At 42.7% G+C, this 21,939-nt stretch overlaps 1 protein-coding gene across 1 annotated transcript in view; it reads left to right on the top strand.

The window, feature by feature from the left end:
- LOC132209151 (utrophin-like) overlaps positions 1-15,021 on the top strand; it is a 66,107-nt gene extending 51,086 nt beyond the window's left edge. The window contains exons 2-4 of the mRNA XM_059644306.1: positions 11,032-11,189; positions 11,462-11,628; positions 14,856-15,021. Coding sequence (XP_059500289.1) covers positions 11,032-11,189; positions 11,462-11,628; positions 14,856-15,021 — 491 coding nt within the window. The remainder of the gene's footprint in view (positions 1-11,031; positions 11,190-11,461; positions 11,629-14,855) is intronic.
- The last annotated feature ends 6,918 nt before the right edge of the window (positions 15,022-21,939 follow it).

The following is a 21,939-nucleotide window of genomic DNA, read 5'->3' as shown; positions in this document are numbered from 1 at the left end:
ATCTATCATTCTCAATCCCATTCTCCTTTGTCCATACTAAGCAAGAACATATCTATCTATGCCTGAAATCAACTCTGACTTGGCCTCCACAGCTTTCTACATCAATGAGTTCCACAGAATCGCAACTTTCTGACTGAATAAATTCCTCCTCATCTCCATCCTGAAGGGTGGTCCCTTTGACTCTGAGGCTGTGCCCTCAGGTCCTAGTCTCTCCGACTCGTGGAAACAACATCTCCGTGTGCACTCTATCCAGGCCTGACTGACCTTCAGTGTGACCCCCTTCGTCCTTCTAAACTCCGTCGAGTACAGACCCAGAGTTCTCAGCCACTCCTCACATGACAGTCCCTTCATCCCCAGGATTATGTTTGAGAACCTCCGCTAGACCCTGACAAAGGCCCGCACATCCTTCCTTAGATAGATGGCCAAAAACTGCTCTTAATATTCCAAATGCAATATGACCAGAGCCTTACACAGCCTCAGCAATACATCTCTGCTCTTGTATTTTTGCCGTCTTGAAATGAATGCTGACATTGCATTTGCCTTCCCAACTGCCAACTGAACCTGCATGTTAAAAGAATCCTGAACTGGGGCATCTTTGTGCTTCAGATTTCTGAAGCCTTTCCCCATTTAGAAAATAGTCTATGCCTGTAATGCCACTTCTCGAAAGACTCTCTGTGACCTCCCAACCCCCTCAACACTGCCTGCCTTTCCACCTATCGAAATGTCATCTGCAAACTTAGCAACAACCCACTATGGACAACAATACCATCAGTTCCTTTGTCCAGATTGTTAATGTATAATGTGAATGGCTGTAGTCTGAACTCTGATGACTGCGGAACTCCTATAGTTGCTGGCTGCCATCCTGAAAAAGACCCTTTTATTGCCACTCTGTGCATTCCGCCAGTTAGCCAATTCTCTGTCCGTGGCAGTACCTACTCCCTAACACCATAAGCTCATTTTTTTAAATTTTGAAGCCTCCTGTGTGGGACCTTCTCAAAGGCTTTCTGGAAATCCAAACAGATAAAGTTCAATGGTTCTCTTTTGTTTTAACTCACTGGTTACATTCTCAAAGAATCTAACAGAGACCTTCCCTTGACAAAGTTGTGTTTTCTCAGCCCAATTTAGCATGTATTTCCAAGTATTACCATGTACTTCCAAGTACTCTCCGGCCTCATCCTTAATAATGGACTCTAAAATCTGACCTAATGACCAGCGCCAGGCTAACAGGTCTATAATTTCTTGTCTTTTGCCTCCCTCCATTTTAAACAGGGGCGTTATATTTGCCATTTTGTACTCCTTTGGGACCCACCCTGACTCCAGTAATTCCTGAAAGATCACCAATAACTGCATGGTTTTTTCACTTATCTCCTTCAGAACTCTGGGGGGCAGTCCATCTGGTCCATGTAATTTACCATCTTCTCGGAATTATAGAATTCCTACAGAGCGGAAAGAGGCCATTGGGTCTGCGCCATCTCCGCAAAGAACATCCCACCGAGACCCAGCCCTGTACTGTTTCCCCGCAAGCTCACATTTGCCATGGCTGATCCACCTTGCCTGCACATCTTTGGACTGTGGATGGAAATCAGAGCACCTGGCGGAGACCCGTGCAGACATGGGGAGAATGTACAAATTCCACACAGACCCTTCAGCTTCTCCTTTGAGATGGTCACCACAGTCACTTCTGCTTCAGACTCCCTTAAAGTTCTACTACTGGTGCCTTCCAACCTGAAGACTGATGCAAAATACTTGTTCAGTTCCTCTGCCATTTGTTTGTTCCCCAACACGACTTATTTGGCCCCTCTTGAAATTTTCTTTGGATTTTCAGGGGTGTTTTACAATAACAATATTTACTTTATTGTGTTGACAAATGGATTATTTAGATCATCACAGAAACAAAAAGCAAAATTCATCAGTACTCTCAATTAACAATCATATATATATATTAATATCACAATCAATGCATTTCCATCAGGTAAGCACGTAGCTGGAACTTTCTAACCTGGCAGTTTTCACTTTTCATTTCTCAGATTTCACTCTCAGACAGAACAGTTGATGTTGACACACTGTTCATTAAAAATAGCATCCACTGTATTTTTCCCCATGTTGTAGCTCGTGGGCTTGTGTCACCTTAACCCATAGAGTCCATGTTCATTTTCAAGCAAGTTATTACTTTCGTGATTTCAGGTGTTACATTCAGAAGGGTACCATGCTGCAATTCGAGCCTGCAGTTTCCAGAGTAATCCCAATGTGGAAGATTTTGAAAAGTATGTAAGTTTCCCTAATTTACTTGTCTTTTAGATCCAAACTTGATGAAGACCACGGTCCAGATTTCTGTTCTTAACAAGAATGCCTATTTATTACAACTGCATAGATTCTAGCTACAGTCAGATATTTACAAACATTGGACACATATCTGTACAAATTAAAACTGTAAGCCCCCTGTTAACTCATCTTCCTGCAGACAAACATCGAGGGGAGAGGGATAAAACATGGATATTATAGGTGTAAAAAAAAGGCTAAGTAAGCTGTTCAGTGGTCCCTGTTCACAGGATTTGCAAAGATGATCTTGAGGATATAAAACAAATGAATAAATATCCTGGAGTGACTTATTATCTATTAAAACATGTGTTGATGATATGGCATTGCTATGATCATAAAATAGAACGTTGTCCAATTTCCTATGAGCATTACTGTAGTTTTCATTTGTATTCTCCATGTCGGGAACATACTTAATTGGTACTTTACTGATTAAGTGACCTTTGCTCATCTACAGTGTTCAGTTGCAAACAGCCAATAGTTTATTATTATAATTTCGTAACTTTGGTTTGGAATTTTGTCATAGGAAATGTATTTCACCTACATTACCCTGTGTAATTGTAGCCAATCCTCCATTGGCAAAGAAACACAACTACAGAAGTTAATAAAAGAAAGAAGTGTATTTATGTAGCTCATTTTATGGTCTCAGGCATAAAAAGTACTTAATAGGCAGCTAAACTACCTTTGAAATGTCGTCACTGATGTAGCATAAGAAAACCTGTTGTATTTAAAATAGTCAGAAGTAAAGAAATATGAAATAATAAAGAAAGAAGAAATAGTAAAATAGATATGAAATTATGAATGTAAAGAAATATAAAATCTTCAGCCCTTTGCGAGTGGAGACGTAGAATCAGGAGATGCAGAGTCAGTATGGAGCCTACCAGGGAGGAGGCAATTCTGGATCTGGTGTTGTGCAACGAACCGGATTTGATCAGGGACCTCGAAGTAAAGAAGCCATTAGAGGTAGTGACAATAATATGATAAGTTTTAATCAGCAATTTGAGACGGAGAAGGGAGAATCGGAAGTGTCAGTATTGTAGTTGAAGAAAGGGAACTATGGAGCGATGAGGGAGGAGCTGGCCAAAGTTCAATGGTTCAATACCGTAGCAGGGATGGCAGTGGAACAACAATGGCAGGTATTTCTGGATATAATGCAAAAGGTGCGGGATCAGTTCATTCCAAAGAAAGATCCTAAGGGGAGGCAGGGGCGGCCGTGGCTGACGAGGGAAGTTAAGGACTCTCTAAAGATAAAAGAGAAGTATAACATAGCAAAGATGAGCGGGATGCCAGAGGACTGGGAAGCTTTTAAAGAGCAACAGAAGATCACTAAAAAGGCAATACGCGGAGAAAAAAATGAGGTACGAAGGAAAACTGACCAAAAATATGAAGGAGGATAGTAAGGATAACAAAGTGTGGAGCTGGATGAACACAGCAGGCCAAGCAGCATCTCAGGAGCACAAAAGCTGACGTTTCGGGCCTGGGTGAAGGGTCTAGGCCCGAAACGTCAGCTTTTGTGCTCCTGAGATGCTGCTTGGCCTGCCGTGTTCATCCAGCTCCACGTTTTGTTATCTTGGATTCTCCAGCATCTGCAGTTCCAATTATCAAGGAGGATAGTAAAAGGTGTGTTGAAAAAAAAAATGGTTAAGACTAGAATTGGGCCCTTGAAGACAGAAACAAGTGAATTTATTATGGGGATCAAGGAAATGGCAGAAGAGTTGAGTAGGTACTTTGGAACTGTCTTCACTCGGGAAGACACAAGCAATCCCCCAGATATAATAATGGCTGAAGGACCTAGGGTAATGGATGAATTGAAGGGTATTTATGTTAGGCAAGAAATGGTGTTGGATAGACTGTTGGGTCTGGAGGCTGATAAGTCCCTGGGACCTGATGGTCTGCATCCCAGGGTACTTAAGGAGGTGGCTCTGGAAACCGTGAACGCATTGGTAATCATTTTCCTATGTTCTCTAGATTCAGGATCAGTTCCTGCGGATTGGAGGGTGGCTGATGTTGTCCCACTTTTCAAGAAAGGAGGGAGAGAGAAAACAGGAAATTATAGATCGGTTAGCCGGACGTCAGTGGTGGGAACGATGCTGGAGTGAATTATAAAAGATGAAATTACAACTCATTTGGATAGCCGTAACAGGATAGGTCAGAGTCAGCAGGAATTACGAAGGGGAAATTGTGCCTGACTGATCTTCTGGAATTTTTTGAGGATATAACTGTGAAGATGGACAAGGGAGAGCCAGTGGATGGGGTGGACCAGGACTTTCAGAAAGCCTTTGATAAAGCCCCACAGAGGAGATTAGTGAGCAAAATTAGGGCACATGGTATTTGGGGCAAAATACTGACTTGGATTGAAAATTGGCTGTCTGACAGGAAGCAGAGAGTAGTGATAAACGGGTCCCTTTCGGAATGGCAGGCGGTGACCAGTGGGCTACCACAAGGTTCAGTGCTGGGACCGCAGCTGTTTACAATATACATTAATGATACAGATGAAGGCACTAAAAGTAATATTAGCAAATTTGCCAATGACACAAAGCTGGGTGGCAGTGTGAAATGTGAGGAGGATGTTATGAGAATACAGGGTGACTTGGACAGGCTAGCTGAGTGGACGGATGCATGGCGGACGCTGTTTCATGTGGATAAATGTGTGGTTATCCATTTTGGTGACAAGAACAAGAAGGCAGATTACTATCGAAATAGAGTCAAGTTCGGTCAAGGGGAAGTACAACGAGATGCAGGTGTTCTTGTACATAAGTCAATGAAAGCAAGCATGCAGGTACAGCAGGCAGTGAAGAAAGCTAATGGCATGCTGGCCTTCATAACAAGAGGAATTGAGTATAGGAGCAAAGAGGTCCTTCTGCAGCTGTACAGGGACCTGGCTTAGAAGGACGAGAGGGTGTCTGATTGAGACGTATAAGATTGTTAAAGGATTGGATACTCTGGAGGTAGGAAGCATGTTTCCACTGATGTGTGAGTCCAGAACCAGAGGACACAGTTGAAAAATAAGGGGTAGGGCATTTAGAACAGAGTTGAGGGAAAACTTCTTCACCCAGAGAGCAGTGGATGTATGGAATGCTCTGCCCCAGAAGGCAGTGGAGGCCAAGTCTCTGGATAGTTTCAAGAAAGAGATGGATAGAGCTCTTAAAGACAGTGGAATCGAGGGTTATGGGGATAAGGCAGGGACAGGATACTGATTGTGGATGATCAACCATGATTATAATGAATGGTGGTGCTGGCTCGAAGGGCCGAATGGCCTACTTCTGCACCTGTTGTCTATTGTAAAAGTTAATTGTATAAGAATGATTAAGACGGTCCCATATTTCTGGTGTTGGCAGCTTGTTCAGATAGGGAAAGCAAGGTTGATCTTGATTCTGCTCCTGTTTGTTACACAGAAGCCTCTTCGAGCAACAATTCTTGCATGTTGATGGGACGTTGAAACGCAGGTAGATTATCGTGATCACTTGTTGAAAATGGATAGCAGCTAGTAGTTCTCTTTCCTCTCAACCAGTGACCAGTAGGCAATGGTCAAACAACACCTAACCCAGAGGTCACAAGCTCCCCTGAGACATGATGTCAGTTGAGTCTCATGAATAACTACCTGCAGATGAGTTATCTGTCGATAAAGCATGGTATTAAATCTCACATACACTGCTCTCAACCATTTTATTCGAAGTGTTTATCACTCGTTGCATCGAAACAGATCACACAAACTGAATTGGCATCTGCACAAATACCAACATACAAGTTCCATATAGTGGCATTTTGTTTAAAGTTGTATTTATAAAATGATCGGGTGAAGTATTAATCTTCACAAATCATATTAAGATGCTACAGAAATCTATGGAAGTGAGAAATTTGCTTTTTGATTCAATACATGTGTGACAAATGACAATTCAAAGAGATCTTTGTTTCAGCTGGAGTGGGTTGCGGAGTCGGCCTCATTCGGGGCATTTAAGTGACTATTAGACAGGCATATGGATGGTCATATAAGATAGGGGTGGAGTTAGATAGACCTGAGGTTTAGGGTAAAAGTTCGGCACAACATTGTGGGCTGAAGGGCCTGTACTGTTCGATGTTCTATGTACCTTACGCTGTATTCAAATAAGTAAAGTCAGTCAGTGACGTTCTGCAACTTCCTTTTCCAGAAGTATGAGTGGAAGAATCAGAGTGCTTTCTTTGAAAATTGGCTTGACGTGACTCTACAAGGGTCATCTGGAGGAAAAATAAAGGTGTCAGTACTAAATCTATCATTGCTGATACACATGTAAACTGTAGATTTAACTGTATGTAAACTTTGTTCAACAAACTAGCACACTCAATAAACTGACAAAAATTATACACCAGATGTTTACTGTATTCTCATCATCTTGTGATGTATGGTGAGGATGCAAGTGAAAAGGCACTCTGCCAGTAAGTTTTAATTGAGGCAAAGTTGCCTCATTACTGAAGTCATTTATGCTGTAAATGAGGGAGAACAGTGATGTGTATATCCCAGATAATAAAATGTGAGGCTGGATGAACACAGCAGGCCCAGCAGCATCTCAGGAGCACAAAAGCTGACGTTTCGGGCCTAGACCCTTCATCTGATGAAGGGTCTAGGCCCGAAACGTCAGCTTTTGTTCTCCTGAGATGCTGCTGGGCCTGCTGTGTTCATCCAGCCTCAGATTTTATTATCTTGGATTCTCCAGCATCTGCAGTTCCCATTATCACTGATACAATGTGTATATCCCATGCATTATGTTCCTATTATTGAGTGTGTGTTTTTTGCGTGTGTGGACCTATTGATCAACTGGAATTTTTGATTATTCAGCTCATTCCTGGTACCGCAGGTGCTGTTTAACAAAAGGTTTGCTGTATTAGTATATTTCTGTATTTAGTCACTGCCACATGAGTGTTAAGTCATAACTTGGTCTGTGCAGAATGTGCACAGTGCATTCCTGCAAGATAAATGATGCGCTACATATGTATGATGCTATTGTTTCTCAAAGGCACTAACCTTAGCGGCTGTTTTTGTGACCAATAATGTTTTCATCATTCGCACTGGGAAAAAGATTTGGAAGTGCTGTATGACTCTACTGCTCACTTGCAGCAGTGATAACACTGAATGTGAGGTAATGTTTTTGCCCATTTGTTGTTCTGTTGGTCAGCAATGTATCTCACAAACTAATGGGCATATTTCATTGAAAGCTGGTACGTACGGGTATGGTCCAAGGAAGAACTGATTAGTTTTTGACAGATCCAGATTTATTTCTCTATTTTTTAAAGCAACAGTTAAAATTGGTCGGATAGGCAAATGATCATCTTTCTGGAATATTATTGATTGATTTAGAATGTTGTGGATTGTGTCAGCCCTGATAGTAGAATTTGTCATAACTATCAAAATATGAGCAGATTTTTGAGAGCAGATTATCAAATTGGCCTGAAGCTTTCTCAGTGAGATGGAAGCTTTTAAGAAAAGGATTTATTTTATCGGCCTTGCATTTACAAAGAATCAGTCAAGTGGAGAAATGCCTCAAAGAAAAGCTGTGTAATTGTCGTCTCATGGATGTTTTTTGCACAGGAGGAGGCCGTGCGGTCCGTAGTTCCTGCACTGCTCAACAAAGATCTGTCTGCATCGAACTCACAGGACATTGCTTTCCGTTTTGATTGTTTGGCTCATAGCCCTGAAGCCTACGGCAACACAAGTGAATATCTAAATACTTAAATATTCAGACACTTTCTGAATCAGCCACACTTTCAGTCAGTGAGCTCAGGACTCCCACCACACTGGGAAAATAGGTTCTCCTCAACTCCCCTCTTAGCTTTCTACCTGTGAACTTCAATCTATGCCCCCTGTGTATTGACATGTCTACGAATGGAAAAAGCAGCTTCCAGTTATCCTTTCTATGCCCTTCAAAATCTTAAACATCTTTACCAGTTCCCCTTGTCTGCTTCAATCTTGGCATCGGTCAGATGGGCAGGTCAGTGGCAGATTGATATAGCCTGAAGAAGGATTAAGATAAGAGAGTACTTAATGTGGCAAAGCCTGTCGTGCCCGATGGAGGTCAGCAACGGCAGTCAGCAGTGAAGTCCACTGGCAAGGATGGGCGGGCCTTAGCCCAGCGCAGGGGAATACGAACCGTCATGGGGGAAGCCTCGGTCAGAGTGTCTGAAAACTCGTGGCTTAAGAAAGGACTGTAATGTTTGACTTTTTAAACTTTTGTTTTTATTTTTCTACTGTTATACGAAGAAGACTGTAGTGCTGAACTTTTTAACATATTCAATTATTTTTATAACATAGAGCATGGAACGGTACAGCTCAGTACAGGCCCTTCGGCCCACGATGTTGTCCCGAACTATTACCCTCATCCTAAGGTCTGTCTCACCTCCACCACTACCTTATCCTGTCATCCATGTACTTGTCTAATGGCCGATTAAATGCCCCTAATGAGGCCGACTCCACTACCCTCTCCGGCTTTGCGTTCCACTCCCCTACGACTGAGTAAAGAAGGATGGATAAATTTTCTACATTTGCAACTGAAATTTCGTACCGAGGTACTTTGTACCTGAGATGGCACCGTCTGAGGTGGCATTGCACTCCTGTACCCTGTATTGAATATGTGTGATAATAAAACCTAAGTCTAAATCTAATGCATAGCAGGACACTGGGAAGCTTAGAGGAGAAAAGGGATCCTAGGGTGCTAGTTCATAAATTCCTGAAGGGGTCAGGTCAGGCTAGTAAGGGTTGTTACAAAGACATATGGGACATCTCCCTTTATCAGATGGTAAGAGTGGGGAGGTCACTTTGTGCTGTTTAAAAGTTTGGTTAGGCCACAGCTGGAGTTGTGTGTGGCATTTTGGTCACCACCCATCAGGAAGGATGTGATTGCACTGGAGGGAATGAAAAGGATGTTGCATAGGTTGGAGCATTTTAGCTGTGAAGAAAGGCTGGAAAAATTCAGATTATTTTCTGTGAAGCAGAGAAGTTTTCGGGGTTGAGTGGAGGTCCTGATAGAGGCATATAAGATTATGAGAGGTAAAGATAGGTTGAGTAGAAAGCATTGTTCCCCTTAGTTAAATCATCAATAACGGTAGGGCATAATGTTAAAGAGAAACACGGGAAATTTAGCGGAGGTTTGAGGAAAATCGTTTTCATCCAGAGTGTGGTAAAGGTCTGGAATGCATTGCCTGGGAGGGAAGTTGAAACAGGAAACCTCACACCCTTTGAAAAGTACTTGGATGAGCACTTGTAATGGCATAATATTTTTGAGAATGGTCTAGTGTGTAAAAATGGGACTAGTATATGTCGCAGTGTGTTTTTAGAGGTACAGCCTTAGTGGGCCGTAGGACCTCTTCTGTACTCTATGATTCCATGAGAACCCCCAGCCCAGGCAGCATCTTGGTTTTTTCAGTAATGTCCAGGATCACACCCTTCATAGTGTGATCCCTTGCCTTGTTAGCCCTCCCGAGTTCGTCAGCTCACACTTTTCCTGGTTGAGTTCCAATTGCTGTGTCCAGCTGACCAGTGTGCTGATCTCCTCCTGAAGTTTATTCTTTCTGTCTGTCAACCAATTTTGGGTCCAGTGTACCACTTTGCCTTTGATCCCATGGCTGTTATTTACATGACCATTCCGTCGATATCCTCCTCACTAAATTAGTCATTGGCTAGCAACACGGTCATACACACTGTGTTTAAGCCAAAATGATGAATCTCGTTGACAAATTTCAAGGGTCCTTGTGGCAAGCCCTGCACAACCCCACTCAAAGCAAACATCCTGTCAAATCGATATCCCTCTACCATCAATCACCCTGTGCTCTCTGCCTCAGCCAGTTTTGGCTCCAGCGTGCCTCTTTGCCTTTGATCCCGTTGACTGTTGCTTTCTTGATCAGTCTGCCAAGGGGGGCTTTACTCAGTCCACATCGAATGCTTAAGCTCATCAACACTCCAACATCTCCTCAAAAAAGGATCAAATTTCTGAAACGTGACCTCACCTTAACAAATCCATACTGACTATCCCTGATTAGTTCATGGAAGTACATTCTACCCCTAAGAATGCCTCTTTATAGCTTCTCCAGTGCTGAGATTATTCTGACTGGCCTTTAATTTCCTGGTCTGTTCCTCTCTCCATTTGTTCATCGTAGGACAATGTTCATCGTCCTTCATGACTTCATGTGTGATTGACAAGGGTTTGAAATTTGCTGACAGGGGCCCAAATATCTCCTCCCTCACTTCCCTTGCTCGCTGGTATACATTTCAGTTCGGCCTGTAGATGTATCCACTTTTAAATTTGCTAAACCAGCTGCATCTTCCGATGTCTAAACTTCTGATGTTCCTAGGTCCTCTGCCCTGATATCAATACTTGCAGTGTCCTTTTCCATTGTAAAGATTGACACAAAATATTCATTGAGGACAGTGCCCATGTTTTCCAGGTCCACACAAAGATTATCTCTGTGAAAAGAACGAGGAGATATTAGAGAGGTTTGAGATTTACAATCAAGAAAGAAATGACTTCCTTGGAGAATCATACAACATACATTGTCCATTGGTGCCAAGAAACAGAAGTTTTTGTTTCCACAGTTGTTTGCAAATAGCCAATCAAGATCATAAAATAATGTTTTAAGATAATTTACAAAGCAAGGCAATTGAGGAAGATATATTGGATGTATTGAACTCTTAACTACCTCCCTTAAGTTTAGGAATATCAAGTTTTTTCTTATGGATAACTTTTGCAGACCTCTTCAAACAAGGAGCTGAACCCACAGAATTATGTGACCAACAAAGCCTGAGCCTTTTGCTTCACAATGCAGTCCAGATCCCTCGGCAGCTGGGTGAGGTACCTTCATTTGGAGGCAGCAACATTGAACCAAGTGTCCGCAGTTGCTTCCAACATGTAAGTGTGCTCTGCGCCACTTCAGAAGGTCAAGCGGGTCTACTTGCCAGTACGAATTTTGTGCTCATTTTCGGTTTGAATGAGTTCCAGAGGCCAACATGTACCACCACTAATCCAAGGCTATCATGTTTATAAATAGTCAATGTTTTTAATCATTAATTTAATAAAAACAATGTCAGAAACCCCAATGATAGTGTATTAGATATGTCTGAGGACAGCGGATGTAAACTTGACATAATTAATCATGCAGCTGATCTTTTATTTTCTTCTAGGGCCAGAACAAACCAGAGATTGATGATAAACACTTTGTAGAGTGGATGAGATTGGAGCCTCGGTCCATGGTGTGGCTGCCTGTTCGACACCGTGTGGCAGCTGCTGAAACTGCAAAACATCAGGCTAAGTGTAACATCTGCAAAGAGTACCCACTCGTAGGTTTCAGGTGAGATGTGCAAACCAGCAGAAAGTTAGAGGGAGTTAGTTTTTAAAGAAAGCTTTTACTTTAGATGTTCTATTAGAAACTCCATCAGTCAACAACACAACTGAGATCATCACAAAACCCGAACAAATTCATGGACCAGAGAAGTAATTAGGACAAATTAAGTATCAACTTCTTTACCTTAATTTTTTGTGAGAGGTGAGTGCTGCATGCTTTTGGTATTTTGTTCGCAGTTGCATTGATCACAGACACTGTGGCTCAGAACGGATTGTGACTCGACTTCCGGTTGGTTCTGTAATTTGCAATTATTGGGAATTTACAGAAAGGCCTTTTTATTAGTCCTGTAATCAGTGTGTGTGCATCCTATGAAAGTGATTGCTGTGTTGTTGCTAAATGATCGATAAAACTTCTTGTCCACAACTAGTAAATTAAATTGCAGATTTGGACAGGATTTCTAAGGGGTAAATTGAACCTTTTTGGTTAACTATTCTCCTACATTTCTAAGATTGGCCATCTTGGAGAAGGTGCGTGTTACTGCCATTGATCTGATCAAACAACTCTCTGTCTGAGAAGAACTGGAGTGAGAGCCCAACTGTGGATGAAACTATGACTGCCGTAACTAAATCAAGAGCAACAGCGACCCGGAGTCAATTGAATTCCATCTGAAGCTTGAGGAATGGTGGCCTAACTCTGAAGGCCAAGATCTGTTAGCTTTTCATGGACTATGAGGAACAGGACAGGATTTCACAGAATCTTTAAGATGCCATATCTTGTACAAAACTGAAGGAGAAATGTCAGATTGCTCAAAGAACCATGAGATCACCAGCCTTTGCATTGCTGGGAAGACTCTGGCAAGGTTACTTCTGAATAGGTTTATACCACCATGGCAAATGAAAACCTTCCGTGCGAAGGGAACTTTGTGAAAATGTTGGAGAGAGACAGAGCAGGACCAATTTACAATAATGATTCCAGGGTTGAGATATCTCATTATGAAAATTGATTAGAGGAATTGGGACAGCTTTCCTCGAAGATGCTGAGACTTAGAAGAGATTATTTTGAATCTTGCAAAATCATTTGAGGTCTGGTCAGAGTAGACGAGGGGAAGACTTTGCTCCTTGTGACAGAATTGAGAATAAGATGCAGAGGTTTGAAGTGATTGACTAAAGAAGTAACTGCAGTGTAAGAAATAGCTTTATCACAGTCTATAGAATGCATTACCTAGAGGAGGCAGTTTCAGTAAAAGATGCAAGAAAGCACTAGTTGATTAATTAAAGAGAAATAATGTGCAGGTTAAGGAAAAGGCACTAATTTGTGATATGTATTTGGAGATCTAGTTCAAACATGATGGACCAAATGGCTTCCTTTTACTGTGATTTGGACTTAAAATTACTTTAAAGTAAAGTGTAATTGGCTCTGGGACACGGCGGAAAAGGGTGAGGTAAACAGGACGTGAGTGATCGCAGACTTGACAGTTCGAGGGACAGATAGGAGATTTTGTAGCCGCAATCAGGAATCCAAACACAGAACTTGCATGAAAGAACAAAGAAGAGGAATAGATTCAGTTGCCCCGAGCGAAGACTGTGACCACACCTTCACCCGCTGTTGGAGAATCTGCCTGATATGAATGAACCAACCACCAATAGGTCCGCAACCAAAAAGCACAACTTTCCTCGCGTGTTCATCCAGTGAGAAGCACCAAGAGGAAGGCAGCCTTTTTCCTACATTTTGTAAGCTTGATCATTTGGGAAGAGAGCCCCCCTTCTCTGACATTCTGTTCTCTAAAGATCAAATGTATTGGTTCCTGATGTTGCGTGAGGCCAGTGAACTTCCACAATTCTACCACACTGTTGCTTCCAAATCTATTTCTTTCCTTACCATCTTCTCATGTTTCATCTTCTCAATCAACCGTCTGTCTGTGTTTCTTCCGAATGTTGTTCAGAAAAGTAATTCCTTTCATCCCTTTAACTTCCAAATTATGTTTGTTCCTCACGGAAACTGGTATTCTGCTTCACTTTATCTATTGCCTTGAAAATTCTGGACTAATCTGTAATTGACAGTGAGTTTCCTGTTAGCAGTGCTATTTACAAGAGGATTAACTGAACTTAACCACTTCAGTGCATAATTTAATATTGCCTTGCATATCTCCAAAAATTTTAAGAGCCTGCTGTTTGTACTTTTATGTTGGTTTTCATGGCTATTTAGTTTCTGCTCACACATTTGAGTGCTTGCTGAGTCTCAGAGTTTGGCTTCATGACAGGAATCCTGAAGGCAATATCCTCTGTTTTGCACCATCTCATCGTATTGATGACCTACATTCTGTATGCAGTTCTATCCATTCATCTGTTGATAATTTCACACTACATTGATCAAGTCCTTCCATTTCATGAGAACATTTTCCATTCTTGCAAGGGATTTGGCTATCACTGGTGAAGTTATCATTTGTTGTCCTTCACTAATTGCCGTGGAACTGAGTGGATGGCTGGGAGGGTGGTTCAGAGCTACCTACATTGCTGTGGCTCTGCAGCCACATGTAGTGGTGTAAGGATGATCGAATACTCCCCGAAAGGACATGAGTGAATCGGATGGGTTTTTACCAACATTTGTTGATAGTTTCATGATAGTGTTGCTGGAAATAACTTTTAGTTCTGGGTATTTTTTAATGAAATGTAAATTTGACCAGCTACAGTGTTTGAACATGAACCTACATTCTCCAGAGCATTTAGCTCAATGATATTGCCACTATACCACTGTGACTCAGCCATTATTGCAGTTTATTTCTTCGCTATTTCTTCTCTTTCCCTGGAGTACTTCCCTTCTGCTGTCTGAGCTGAAAATGTGTGTCCTCCTCCTTCAGTGTTGCCTTTGCAGCTTCACATGTTACAATCGCTGCTCGTCAGATTTACCTTTTCCAGGAAGATTCTGGCAAGGTTACTTCTAAATAGGTTTCTGCCACCATGGCAGATGAAAACCTTCCATACTATGGGAACGTTGCAGAGCAGAAGCAATTTAAATAATTCCAGGGATGGGATATCCCATTATGAAAATTGACTGGGGGAGTTGGGACAGTTTTCCTCGACTGACCTAGCATTTGCTTCTCCCCACACAATTTTGCCGTTTCTTCAAAATAAAAAAAAATACATAATTTAACTACTTAACTTGCATTCCTTGGATGGTTAAAAATATCCAAACAAAAATGAACATTTCTCTTACTTCTTGTTCTTCCTTAATAGGTGCCGCAGCCTCAAACACTTAAATTATGACATCTGCCGAAGCTGTTTCTTTTCGGGACGCACATCCAAGGGGCACAAGTTACATTACCCAATGGTGGAGTACTGCACTTCAGTGAGTAATACATTGTTCCACTTGATAGAATTATTCCGATCTGTGGAAACTTAGGGATTTAACCATTTAAATACAATCTGCCCTCAAAGTTGAAGTAGTTTGCTAAAATGATAAAAGGCCAACAGCTTAAATCAGGCTTCAATACCAGAAATACAATGTTGTGCAGAAGCTCTTTGAGGTCAAGTTGAGGCTCACGCCCACTCTTTTCTCCAGCTTTGTCACCACCATTCTTAATCTCATCAAGAACAAGCTTCCCAGTGGCCTGAACAGGATGGATGGAAAACCTTTTCACCTCAACCAGTTAAAATCACAGAAGAAAATGACACTGACCTCGCTTCTGGAGCTTCAGTATGTGGTTCACAACGTCATTTCCGCTCGCAGAAGTCTTCAAATCTCCCTTAAGGCCTTTGCAGAAGTACACTGAAGAATTAGCCTCAACCTTAAATTTGCCACCCAGGTTGATGGGGTTGTTAGGAAGGCATACCGTGTGTTAGGCTTCATTGGTAGAGGGATTGAGTTTCGGAGCCATGAGGGCATGTTGCAGCTGTACAAAACTCTGGTGCAGCCGCACTCGGAGTATTACGTACAGTTCTGGTCGCCACATCATAGGAAGGATGTGGAAGCGTTGGAAAGGGTGCAGAGGAGATTTACCAGGATGTTGCCTGGTATGGAGGGAAGGCGTTATGAGGAAAGGCTGAGGGACTTGAGGCTGTTTTCGTTCGAGAGAAGAAGATTAAGAGGCGACTTAATAGAACCATACAAGATGATCAGAGCATGAGATAGGGTGGACAGTGAGAGTCGTTTGGCTCGGATGGCCATGTTTGACACGGTGGGGCATAGCTTTAAATTGAGGGGTGATAGATATAGGACAGAAGCCAGAGGTAGGTTCTTTACTCAGAGAGTAGTAACGGCATGGAATGCCCTGCCTGCAACAGTAGTAGACTTGCCAACTTGAAGGGCATTTAAATGGTCGTTGGATAAACATATGGATGATAATGGAATAGTGTAGTTTTGATGGGCTTCAGGTTGGTTTCACAACATCAAGGCCGAAAGGGCCTGTACTGCGCTGTTATGTTCTGTGTTCGAACCTCAAGATGACTCAAATCCTTTACCAATCTGTCAAGTTGTGGCCCATCTTTTCATCAAAATTAATAGAGAAATCCTCCCAAATGTAGAACATTTCCCTTAGATGGGACGCTCTCTCTCTTTTAAGGCTGACATCGATACAGAGATTCTAACATTACGTCCAATCTGCGAGTGGCACCTTTGGACTCCAGAGGATGAGAATGCACAATTGTGACATCTGTGCTGATCGCAAGATCCTTGAGTTCAAGGCATGCATCGTTCAGCCTCTTCTATATGACTGTGAAACCTGGATAACATAGAGCTGCCACTTCAAGACCCTTTCAGCATAGTTTTGTCATGGATTCTCCACATCAGCTAGGAGGAAAAACCTCCTAGCATCAGCATTGATGCCATGATGATTTGAAACAAACCCCATTGGGCTGGCCATGTACTTTGGATGCCTAAGTTATGACTACCAAAGTAAATTTTTGCCAACTCAAGGAAGGCATCTGATCAAGAAGTAAAAGGAAGCATTTCAAAGACCTTGAAATGTTCCTTCAAGAAATACTACATCGAGATCAAAGTATGGGATATCCCCATTCAGAAGAAACCAACTTGGTGAATCTCCTGTATGAAGGCACATAATTCTTCACCAGCACCAGACAAGAAGTTGAAGTGTGGGAAAGGAACTGGAGAAAGGAATGCTGGTGTTCTCAAGGCCAAGACCACTTCCATCACACTGAAAGACCTCCTAAACATGTGGTCAGATATGTGGCTCTAGTTGAGGCTAATCAACCCGCACAGAGCTCATGACCTGTGATATGGAATTTCCAAGCTGGGCAATCATACTCATCAGCCAGTGATGGCTCTTAATATTGTGCAGAATGTGATTTGATCACAAATGAGTACTGTGTGTAGCTTTGAGCATTGCCACAGAAAGACCAGGTTTTATAGATTAATCAGAATGGTGCTGCATGAGAAACTGGAATTAGGAGGAGATAGGTGATACTTAATTGTTATTTGTTTCTGGGCCATTGGCATCGCTAACTGGGCCAGCATTTACTTCCCATCCTTAGTTACCCTTGTAATTGGTGAATCAATGTAGCCCATGTGCTGGAGGTAGACTCAGTCAGCCAGGGGAGAACTTCCAGGACTTTGACCCAGTGGTAGTGAAAGAACAGCAATATATTTCCAAGTTGAGATGGTGAGTGGCTTAGACAGGTTGTTGTAGGTGGTGCTGTTCCCATATATCTGTTACGCTTGCCCTTGTAGATGAAATTTGTCATAGGTTTGGAAAGTCCTGTCTCAGGATCTTTTGCAGATTTCTCAGTGCATCTCATAGATGGTGCACACTGCTGCTATTGAGGACTGCAGGGAGGAGGCTGCTTTTTCCTGGATGGTGTCGAACTTCTTGAGTGCTTTCGCAGCTGCACCCATCTAGGCAAGTGGGGATTATTCCACCATTCTTCTGACTTGTTCCATGTAGCTGGTGGACAGGCTTGGGGAATCAGGAGGTGAGTCACTTGATGCAGTAATCGGAGCTTTGGGCCTGCTCTAGTAGCCACTGCATTTAAATAGGAAGTCCAGTTGAATTTCTGTTCAGTGGTAAAACCCGGGATTTTGATAGCGGACAATTCAGTGATGGTGACACCTTTGAATGTCAAGGGACAATTTATGGATTTTCTCTTCCTGGAGATGGTCATTACCTGGTATTTGTGCAGTATAAATGCGACTTGCCAATTACCAGCCCAAGCCGAGACATCGTTCTGGCCTTGTTGCATTTGGACATGGACAGATTCAGTATCTGAGGAGTGGTGAATGATGCTGAATATTCTGCTATCCCTGGTGAACATCCCCACTTCTGAGCTTATGATGGAGAGATGATGAGATAAATCAGCTGAAGATGGTTAGGCTTCGGACTGTACCCTCAGGACCTCCTGCAGGTGACCTCTAACAACCAAAATGCCAATCATGAGAGGCGATGACCTAATGGTATTATGACTAGACTATTAATCCAAACACTCAGGTAATGTTCTGAGGACCTGGTTCAAATTCCACCATGGCACATAATGGAATTTAAATTCAATGAAAATCTGGAATTAAGCGTCTAATGATGATCGTAAATCCATTGCCAATTGTCGGAAAAACCCATCTGATTCACTCATGTTCTTTAGGGAAGGAAACTGCGTGGCCTGCTGTGGCCTACATGGAACTCCAGATATCAGTTGGGCAATTTGGGATGGGCAATAAAAGCTGGCCTAACCAGCAATTACCTCTTTCCGATTCAAGAATGAAAAAATATCGTCCTCTGTACAGATATTATTCCAACCAGTGGTGAGTTTCTGCTGGATTCCCACCAGCTCCAGTTATGCGAGCGCTCTTTGATGCCACACTCGATCAAATGTAGCCATCCTTAGCTCACCTCGGGAATTCAACTCTTTTGACCATGTTTGAACAAAAGCTGTAATGAAGTCAGGAGCTGATGAGGTGGCAGAATTGAGGATCTTGTACAGGGATCCGAGGGATGTGGCATATCGAGATTTCCAGAAAGAATTTGACCAGTTGCTGCATAAAAAAGTGAACCAGAAGGTTAGATCCAAGGGGATTAAGGGTAGAATATTGGTTTGAATAAAGGGCTGGCTAACTGACAGAAAGCTGAGTGTCAGGATAAATGAGTCTTTGCCTGGATGGTGAATTGCTACTGGTGGGTTGCTGCGGGGTTCAGGTCTCTGACCTGAACTATTTGTAACGTATACAAATGATATGTAAGCAGAGACAAAATGTAACATAACAGAATGCGTGGATGATTCTGAAAGAGATGGGAAAACAGCCTGTGATGTGAAATAAAACAGAGACAGCTGAATATTGACAGGCGAGGAGAATGGACCAGAATCTGGCAGGTGGTTAATGTGCATAAGCACAAGGCTTGCCTATTTTGTCCATGAAAAAAGGGCGAATTTTTATTTAAATGGAGGGAAGGTTCAAAGTGTGTCAGTGCAGTTGTCTGGCTGTCTTTGTAGCTGAAAGTGGGTATGCAGGAAGAGCATAGCATAAGAAAGGCAGATGGAACTCTGGCATTTATCACCAAAGGACTGGATCATTAAAGTAACACAGTGTTTTTCCGAACACATTGGGTGTTGGTGAGACCAAAGTATTGTGTCCAGTTTTGATCCCCTTACTGAGGATGGATACATCTGCACTGGAGGCAGTTCAGAGGAGGTTGGACTGATTGATTCCCGGGATGAAAGGGCTGTCTTATGAGAAGTTGCTGAGTAGCTTGTGCCTGTACTTGCTGGTGTTCGAGAGAGTGAGGGGGTGGTTCTGATTGAGGTATATAAAATAGTAAAGGGGATTGAAAAGATGGGCATTGAGCACATGTTCGCCATTGTGGGACAGTCTCAAACAAGAAGCTGTAGCTATCGAGTGAGAGATGGAATGTTCAAAATGGAGATGAGGAGAGAGTTGTGAATCTGTGGAATTCATTGCCCCTGAATGCAATGGAGGCAGCACCAATCGACCGATTCAAGAAAGAAATAGATATGTTTCTGATGAAAAATAGGGAGAAAGGGCCATGGGGAGCAGGCAGGAGAGTGGAGTTGAGATCAGGAAAGGATCAGCAACCACGGCTAACAAGATAAGTCAGGGACAGGATGAAAGCAAAAGAAAAAGCATAAAATGTGTTGTGGTTAGTGGGAAGCCAGTGGATTGGGAAGCCTTTCGAAAACTAGCGGCGGACATGTAAAAAGGCAATAAGGGGGAAGATGATGAAATTTGAGGGCAATATTAACGAGGGTAATATGGAAAAAAATTGCATGAGTTTTTTTCAGCTAGAAAAGGTATGAGAAAGGCAAGAGTACAAACAAAGAGAACAAAGAAAATTACAGCACAGGAACAGGCCCTTCGGCCCTCCGAGCCTGCTCCGATCGAGATCCTCTGTCTAACCTGTCACCTATTTTCTAAGGGTCTGTGTCCATTTGCTCGCTGCCTATCCATGTACCTGTCCATAAGACCATAAGACATAGGAGTGGAAGTAAGGCCATTCGGCCCATCAAGTCCACTCCGCCATTTCAGTCATGGCTGATGGGCATTTCAACACCACTTGCCTGCACTCTCCCCATAGCCCTTGATTCCTTTTGAGATCAAGAATTTGTCGATGTCTGCCTTGAAGGCATCCAACGTCCCGGCCTCCATGCACTCTGCGGCAATGAATTCCACAAGACCACCACTCTCTGGCTGAAGAAATGTCGTCTCATTTCAGTTTTAAATTTACCCCCTCTAATTTTAAGGCTGTGCCCACGTGTCCAAGTCTCCCCGCCTAGCGGAAACAACTTCCTAGCGTCCACTCCTTCTAAACCATACATTATCTTGCAAGTTTCTATTAGATCTCCCCTCAACCTTCCAAACTCTAATGAGGACTATCCCAGGATCCTTAGCCGTTCATCATACGTTAAACCTACCATTCCAGGGATCATCCGTGTGAATCTCCGCCGGACATGCTCCAGGGCTAGTATGTCCTTCCTGAGGTTCAAAATTGGACACAGTATTCTAAATGGGGCCTAACTAGAGCCTTCTAAAGCCTCAGAAGCACATCGCTGCTTTTATATTCCAACTCTCTTGAGATAAACAACAACATTACGTTCGCTTTCTTAATTACGGACTCGACCTTCAAGTTAACTTGTAGACAATCCTGGACCAACACTTCCAGATCCCTTGGCACTTCTGACTTGCGAATTTTCTCACCATTTAGAAATTAGTCCATGCCTGTATTCTTTTTTCCAAAGTGCAAAACCTCACATTTACTCACATTGAATTTCATCAGCCATTTCCTGGGTCACTCTCCTAAACTGTCTACATCTTTCTGCAGCTTCCCCACCTCCTCAGTACGACTTGACTGTCCACCTATCTTCGTATCATCGGCAAACTTCGCCAGAAAGCCCCCAGTCCCTTCATCCAGATCATTAATATATAAGGTGAACAGATGTGGCCCCAACACTGAACCCTGCGGGACACCGCTCGTCACCGGTTGCCATTCTGAAAAAGAGCCTTTTATCCCAACTCTCTGCCTTCTGTCAGACAGCCAGTCCTCAATCCAAGCCAGTAGCTCACCTTGAACACCATGGGCCCTCACCTTGCTCAGCAGCGTCCTGTGAGGCACTGTATCAAAGGCCTTTGGAAGTCGAGATAGATAACATCTACTGGGATTCCCTGGTTTAACATACTTGTTACCTCTTCAAAGAATTCTAATCGGCACGACGTCCCCTGACTAAATCCATGCTGACTTGTTTTAATCTGACCCTGCACTTCCAGGAATTTAGAAATCTCATCCTTGACAATGGATTCTAGAATTTTACCAACTACTGAGGTTAGGCTAATCGGCCTGTAATTTTCCATCTTTTGCCTTGATCCTTTCTTAAACAAGTGAGTTACAACAGCAATTTTCCAATCATCTGGGACTTTCCCTGACTCCAGTGACTTTTGAAAGATCACCACCAATGCCTCCGCGATTTCCTCAGCCACCTCCCACAGAACTCTAGGATGTAGCCCATCGGGGCCAGGAGATTTATCAATTTTTAGACCCTTTAGGTTTTCTAGCACTTTCTCTTTTGAAATGCCTACCGTACTCAACTCTGCCCCCTGAATCTCCCTAATTGTTGGCATACTACTCATGTCTTCCACTGTGAAGACTGACGCAAAGTACTTATTGAGTTCTTCAGCTATTCCCTGATCTCCCATTACTAGCCTTCCAGCATCAATTTGGAGCGGCCCAATATCTACTTTGGCCTCTCATTTGTTTCTTGTGTATTGAATGAAGCTTTGACTATCATTTCTAATATTACTAGCTAGCCTACCTTCAAAATGATCTTCTCCTTCCTTGTTGCTCTCTTTGTTATCCTCTGTCTGTTTTAG

Source organism: Stegostoma tigrinum, unplaced genomic scaffold (genome assembly GCF_030684315.1).
Source record: "Stegostoma tigrinum isolate sSteTig4 unplaced genomic scaffold, sSteTig4.hap1 scaffold_68, whole genome shotgun sequence".
NCBI lineage: Eukaryota > Metazoa > Chordata > Chondrichthyes > Orectolobiformes > Stegostomatidae > Stegostoma > Stegostoma tigrinum.
The sequence above is the reverse complement of the archived record's forward strand: the minus strand, read 5'-3'. Positions and strand labels throughout refer to the sequence as shown.